This window comes from Cajanus cajan, chromosome 6, assembly GCF_000230855.2.
Source record: "Cajanus cajan strain Asha chromosome 6, NIPB_CcT2T_4, whole genome shotgun sequence".
In the NCBI taxonomy this organism is placed as follows: Eukaryota; Viridiplantae; Streptophyta; class Magnoliopsida; order Fabales; family Fabaceae; genus Cajanus; species Cajanus cajan.
The window spans coordinates 5,702,689-5,710,155 of record NC_138522.1 but is presented as its reverse complement, the minus strand read 5'-3'; the positions used below and the strand labels follow the sequence as shown (position 1 = coordinate 5,710,155).

At 32.9% G+C, this 7,467-nt stretch overlaps 1 protein-coding gene across 5 annotated transcripts; it reads left to right on the top strand.

Moving 5' to 3' along the window:
• The first annotated feature begins 735 nt into the window (after window positions 1–735).
• LOC109798176 (putative inactive leucine-rich repeat receptor-like protein kinase At3g03770) lies at window positions 736–6,155 on the top strand. 5 transcript variants are annotated; one of them, XM_020358425.3, is made up of 9 exons: window positions 741–968; window positions 1,063–1,285; window positions 1,424–2,850; window positions 3,215–3,348; window positions 3,519–3,759; window positions 4,544–4,755; window positions 4,981–5,006; window positions 5,165–5,276; window positions 5,731–6,155. In XM_020358425.3, the coding sequence occupies exons 3-9, from the start codon at window positions 1,500–1,502 to the stop codon at window positions 5,941–5,943; spliced, it is 2,289 nt and encodes a 762-aa protein (XP_020214014.2). In that variant the 5' UTR covers window positions 741–968; window positions 1,063–1,285; window positions 1,424–1,499; the 3' UTR covers window positions 5,944–6,155. The 5 variants fall into 5 exon arrangements, with proteins under 5 accessions (XP_020214017.2, XP_020214014.2, XP_020214015.2 ...); XM_020358426.3 differs by having other exon boundaries at window positions 1,420–2,850; XM_020358428.3 differs by lacking the exon at window positions 5,165–5,276 and having other exon boundaries at window positions 736–968; window positions 5,731–5,907.
• Window positions 6,156–7,467: the final 1,312 nt, after the last annotated feature.

Here is a 7,467-nt window from a genome sequence, read left to right as displayed (position 1 = left end):
TGATTAAAATAAGGACAAAAATCCATCGATTGGTACATAACCATTAAACAAATTACATTTTTATAACTACTTATGACAACATGAAATGAAAACAGCTCAAATAATCAAAGGATAAGTGAAGGACACAATGAGAGAGGAGTGAGCACAAGTCCGGTAACATGTTAGTTTTCTTTAACTAAAAACACAGATAAATCTAAAGGTGAAGAGTTGATGCTTTTAGTTCCCAAGTAATGCAAAACCAGCAAGTGAAAATGAAGGATAGATACAGACATTGTTCTACAATGATTGTGTTGTGGGTCCCCCGCTAGCCACCTCAAGTTTGTTAGATTCATATACCACAAGTCAGTGCATATATTGTATGGCCCCATCACCCCATGTTTTATTTGTTTGTTTTCTGCGGTTAACAAATACCAACCTATGTTCCATGGTTATTGGTTAGTATGTCTTACCCAAAATCCACTAATTTCACCAATATGCATTATCCGTAAAGAGTTGCCTTAGGTATCCACATCCACTAATAGTATGTAGCAAAATTAGAATATGTAAGTAGGTACGATTCTTTTTTTTACCGGATTAAATTATTATTTTAAGATAATATTAAAGTTTATTTTAATGATTATTGATTGATGTTTATGAGTCCATTATCTTACCATGTTTAGTCTCGCAAAAATATCTTACTAAATAAATCATTTTTGTAATGTTGAGTTGTACCAAATTACTTTATTAACGAGTTGAATTAGAAACAATGGAGGGTTGGATGTGGTGTCTGTATTTGAACTTTAGCTGAAACAATATATCATCAAAATTGGTTTCTTCTCTTCATAAATGTTCATTTCCCTCCTACTTTTTCTTTCAGAAGAACCTTTCTTATTACCCTTTTCCTCTGGCATCCCCCATTATTGCTATTTGGTGGAGAGAGCACAGCAGGAAGGTTCACCATGTGGTAGCAGTAAATGCATTAACTTCAGGTACCCCACTTTGGTATCTCGGATTCTGAAGAAAGACCACAACTTGATTTTCTTTTGTTTAATACTAGTATATTGATATTGATTTACATCTCAGGTATTCATTATATAAGAGAGACCCTTGTACAGATGCTATTAATGTAGTTCTCTCTCTCTGTCTCTTTCTCTCTCTTTACCCTCATACTACTTCTCCTTCATTCACATCCAATGCTTGAATCCTCCTTCTAAACACTAACCGGTTCTTAAATCTCTACTACATTCTGTTCATTAATGTTTACAACCATCTCTGCTCAACAGTTCAAATGGTCAAAATATACAAGGTAGTCAACTTTAATGTCTATGCAAGTCATCCTCATATTATTGTTATTATATTATATTATTTATTTATTGGGGTGGTGGTCTTTGTTTCGTGTTTTCAATTATTTTAATGGAACTTCTTTTGCATTTATTTAAGACAGGTTTCCAATTGGATTCTTTGTATGAAGTTGCTCCTTACTCCTTGAAGCACTGCCAATAGAAGTGTAGAATTTTCTGATGGGGTTTTATGACTTGGTTTTGCTATTATGTTCAGCTTGGTGTATCTTTTATGTGGGTAGTTGCAGTGCTCAGTTACAATCCTCTCAGACCCAAGTGCTTCTCCAGTTGAAAAAGCACTTGGAGTACCCAAAACAATTGGAAATTTGGAGGGATCGTTGGACAGATCTTTGCTCTATTTCCTCTTCTGCACAAGTGAATGTCACGTGCCAGGACAATTTTGTCACTGAGCTCACCATCTTGGGTGATAAGCCAACAAAGGGTAGAGATTTTGATGGGTTTGCCATTCCAAATCAAACACTATCACAAGGCTTCTCCATGGACTCTTTTGTGGCTACTCTTGCAAGGTTAACTAGCCTGAGAGTCCTTTCTCTTGTCTCTTTGGGCATGTGGGGACCACTCCCTGATAGAATTCACAGACTTCATGTACTTGAACATTTGAACTTGAGTTCCAATTATCTCTATGGATCAATCCCTCCAAAGATTTGCACGATGGTAAACCTTCAAATTCTTGGACTGGGTGATAACTTCTTCAATGGTACCATCCCAAGCTTGTTCAATTCGTCAAGCAATCTCACAGTTGTTAGTTTGAAGAATAACAAATTAAAGGGTCCATTTCCACCTTCAATCCTTAGTGTCACCACTTTAACTGAGATTGACATGTCAAGCAATCAAATATCAGGGAGCTTGCAAGATTTTAGTGTTTTGAGTAGTTTGGAACATCTAGATTTAGGGGAAAACAGATTAGAGTCTGAACTACCTGCAATGCCAAAAGGGTTGATGAGGCTTTTCCTCAGCAGAAACTCCTTCTCAGGTGAAATTCCCAAGCACTATGGTCAACTAAATAGGCTTCAGAAGCTTGATGTTTCCTTCAATGCACTCACAGGCACTGCTCCTGCTGAACTTTTTTCTTTGCCAAACATCAGTTACTTGAATTTGGCATCCAACATGCTGAATGGACCACTCCAAAGTCACCTAAGATGTAGCAGCCTACTTAGATTTGTTGACATATCATATAATAGGTTTGTGGGGGGCTTGCCTTCTTCACTGAGCACTGAATCAGAAAACAGAGTGGTTAAGAGTGATGGAAACTGTTTATCTGGAAGTCTGCAGCATCAGCATGCAGTATCTTATTGCACAGAAGTCCATGTGAAGAAGAAATCATACAGAGTTGGAATTTTTGTTGGGGTCATTGTGGGAATTCTTGCGATCGTTGTGGTTTTGGGTCTGATCATTGTTATAACTTGTAAGAGGTGTTTCCCTAGGGGGATGTCAGAGCAGCACCTATTGCATAAAACAGTTCAAGATAGCTATCCAGCAGGGTTCTCCTCTGAGTTTGTCACAAATGCAAGTAGGTTCTCTTCATTCAAGAGTGGACAAAAACATTTTAAATTGCGGTCACCATTGCAATTTTGTCGCAGTTCTTGATGTTGCAGGAAATTAAATACGGCCAATGGCCCAATGCAAAAGCAGTTTTAGACCGATTTTTAAAACATTGGATGAAAACATGAATTCAATATTATAAATCTGTTTGGATATAAGTTAGAAGTGTTTTTGAGAGTTTTTCTATCAATGGAAGCTTTTTATTTTCAATAAGAAAAGCTTAAAAGTTCTTTTAAGCTTGTATCCAAACAACCTCTATGCATATATTTGATAAATTGAGGGACTTGAACATTGACTTCATATTTTTTTCTCTTTTGGGTTACTAATTTCAGGGTATGTTTCTGAAGCTGCAAAGATAGGCAGGGATGACCTTCCCATGTGCCGGTCATATTCCTTGGAAGAGCTAAAGGAAGCCACCAATAACTTTGACAACTCTACTTTTATGGGTGAAAATACATATGGGAAGGTAATGTTCAAAACATATGCTTTTTTCAAAGCAGAAAAAGACATTATTAAGTTGTTGGCAGTTGTGACTTAGTTGATTGTGGCAGATGATTTTAATATTTGAGCAACTAAAATCTATATTTTCTTCTTATCGTATGAGATACTCACGAAAATTTCTCCCTAAAATTGCAGCTTTACAAAGGAAAACTGGAGAGTGGGATACTGGTTGTAATAAGGTGTTTACCTTTGTCCAAAAAGTATTCAATTAGGAATTTCAAACTGAGGTTGGATTTGCTTGCAAAGCTGCGTCACCCGCATTTGGTATCTCTCTTAGGGCACTGCATTGATGGTGTTGTAGGAGAGCATAATGAGACAAATGTCTTTCTCATTTATGAATATGTGTCAAATGGGACTTTTCAGACTTATATCTCTGGTAAGATTATAATGCTTCTTTCCCCTTATTAAGGGTTACTAAAATCCCAACTCATTAAGGTCATATCATTATTATAGAATCATCTAAAAGCATAACAATAGTCATATAAGATATTTAGTTGCATGAAGGAACTTCTAATTGTTGAATTCATCCGTTCTTGTCTTAAAATATATAATATAACTGAATCTATGATACTCTTTCACCAAGTCAATGCTAGAACTAACCTTCATTTAGTATAGGATTATCCCCTACTATCATGTCTCGAACATCACTTCCTTTTATAATTTAAAAATGTGTTCATTATCAAAGTACGAGCCATTAACTTATGCTTAGGATATGTTTTAAACTAGTGGTTTTCACATGAATACCATTATTCCGACAAATAGATGCAGAGGTTTACAAGAAATATAAAAATTATAAACCTTGTACGGTAGTAGCAGGGTGTAGTGGATGTCTAATGGGAAAAGGGGTTTAATATTACGGCTTTCTTTATTTGTTTTCATTCAATGCCATGTGGTAGTTACGCAGAGTGGAGAATAATATCATGGAAACATAAATTGCTTTGGAAATTGGAATCCATTTAAAGAGTGAAACAAGCTTGCTTGAGTAGGTAACTGTTTTCCAGCTTGCATTCAGACCCTCAAATTGGAATATAATATGGAGTACATAAGAAATTACTAATAAGAAGCTAGAAAGTTGAAAATAAATCTCTGTCCTCACCAATTAGTTTGTGAAGCTATTTATATTGTGAACTATATTTAAATGTGTCAAATTGCATGTTCAGGAGAAAGTCCTGGCAAGGTTTTCAATTGGTCAGAGAGATTATCAGCACTAATTAACATTGCTAAGGCTGTTCACTTCCTACACTCTGGCATGATACCTGGTTTCTTCAAAAATCGACTTAAGAGCAACAATATCTTGTTGAATGAGAATTGGATGGCAAAGTTGAGTGACTATGGATTGTCCATTATATCAGAAGAAGCTGATGCATGTGAGGTATGATTTCTTTCCTTTTTTCCCCCTCTATTTGTTGGAGATTCCAGATCGAATAATGGTATGATTTGACCATAATAGTGAATATAAATGAGAAACAATTATCACCTTACAACCTAATTTTGTATAGTTTAGTTAGGTTCTTAATCTCTTTCTAATACTATTGGTGGTCTTGCTGTACTTTATCTATCCTCATCAGTGGTGATGTTTTTTCTTCTTATTTTGTAGGTAAAAGGAGAAAGTCCTAATTCATGGTAAGAATTCCCATATATCATTTGGCTTTGTTTCTCTTTCTTTGGATGATTTTTCTAGACCCCATGTTATCTCTCTCTCAACACCAAGCAAATTGGATAACTTGTGAAACATTTAGCAGAATTTCATTAGCAGAATTTCTCAACACGTGTAATTTCAGGCAAATGAAAAGTTTAGAGGATGATGTTTATAGCTTTGCATTCATACTACTTGAGGCACTTGTTGGACCTTCAGTATCAGCTAAAAGAGAAGCAATTGTGCGGAATGTAATGGTATGCATAACAGATGTTCAAATTGCATGATATCTTCCAATTAAAAGATATCATGTCCTTTTTTCTTTTTAATGGACTACAATACCATCCACTACTAGTCTTACACTACGTTTGGAAATGATTAATCCTTAAGAAACAATCGCTTTTTTTTAAAAGCTCTCTCACGGAGTTGATAAAAATAGGCGATTGTATCTTAAATATAAAGTGAACCAAGCAAACTGAGACTTCTTATCATTCTTTGTAAGAATGTCAGCATTCACCAATAAGCTGTAGGTTTAATTAGCACCAGTTCAAATGTTCATACTTCTATTAGTATTAGGTTTCCTACTTCCACTTCAACGCACTTTCAACATTAAAGAAAAGAAAGAATATAGAGCATCCCTCATAATTTTTTTTATATATATATTTTTTTCCAAGGGAGTTAATTTAGTATACTCCATTTTACATTTTGCAGGCATCTTTCAATAGTGAGGATGGCTGGAAACAGGTAGTGGACCCAGTTGTGCAAGCTACTTGCTCTAAAGAATCTCTATTTGTTGTGATTTCCATAACAAACAAATGTATATCTACCGAGTCATGGAGCCGACCATCTATTGAGGATGTCCTTTGGAACCTGCAGTATGCTTCTCAAATTCAGGCAACAGCTGATGGGGATCAGAGAATTTGATACTTCACCACTTTAGTGAAAGTGACTTCTTGAGTTTTGCTTTAGGCTGCTCCAAAAGAAAACAAATATTTCAATATTTCATCTTTTGGATTTCTTAGAAGGGTAGAAAAGAATTGGCTACATACCCCAATTCGGTCAATTTTCATGTAGCTAGTACTTTGATTTGTATATTATTATTATTATTATTATATTATAAGGTTATTTATTCTCTAGTTTTCAAAACAAAACGCATTCAGCTAAACTCAATTTCAAAACACTTTTACATTCATCTTTAAAATCAGAAGAAAAGTAATTTGTGACTTCAGTTTTTAGTTATTTTTATTTTTGAAAAAAACACCTCTGTTGATTAATACATTTATAGTGTGTTTGGATGAGAAATTTAAATGGAGTAATTCATTTATTTGAAGAATTTCAAATTCTTTGAAGTGACCTTGTTTGGATGAAGAATTTATAAGGAATTTGAAATTCAAGCATTTGTGAAATTCCTTGAAATAGTAGAATTTCAAATTCTCCCAAAAGAGTAAGAATTTGAAATTTCTCATATTTTTTTCTTCTTATTTCACTTATATATTTTATCTTATCTCTTATCTCTTAATGTTTTTAATTATTGAATATTCAAATATTTTTAAAATTATTAAATATTATTTAATATTAATTTTTAAAATTATTAAATATTTTAAAATTAGCTAATATTTATTTTTATAAAATTTAATTTAAAAATCTCAATATATAAATATATTTTCAAAACCAATTTTATCATGGTGGAATCAAATTATCATATCTAACCTAATAATTTAAAATTTGAGAAATTTGAATTGACTTATCCAAATAAAATATTTTAAGAATGATAGAAATTGAAATCAAAGTAATTCAAATACTAAAAATTTAAAATTCCTTGAATTTGTAAAATTCCTCATCCAAACACACCATTAGGGATGACAAGTAAATATTAGTAATATTTGAACCTGTTTCAACTTTGATAAAAAATATTTGGTTTGATTGGATATGAGTACGAATAATACTTGATTTATGAAATTGATACGGGGAGGAAGATGAATAAATACTTACATGTCCTGTATTGGTATTTGCTTTAAATTTATATAAACTTAATTTATTTTTTAAAAATTTACATGACATTTATGTAATTTTTATTCTACTTTAAATTTATGTCAAATAAAACTTAATTAATATAATTTTGAAATTGTTATTTTATGTTAAATTTTTTAATTTTTTTAAAAAATATTTAATTAATTTTTATATGGATATGAACTTGATATGCTTAATATTTGATGAGGACAAGGATGAGAATACAAATTTTGTACCCTTAAGTATGTAGACGGAAACAAGTATAGAGTATGAGAATTGGAAACGGTGATGAAGATAATGAAACTCATATTCGTTGTGCTCTGTTGTCATCCTTAACTACATTTGACAATGATCTATTTTACATTCACTACTAATGCTATAATCATTAAAACTACTACCATTACACCTATTAGCAATGTTACCATCATTGCAATTTTT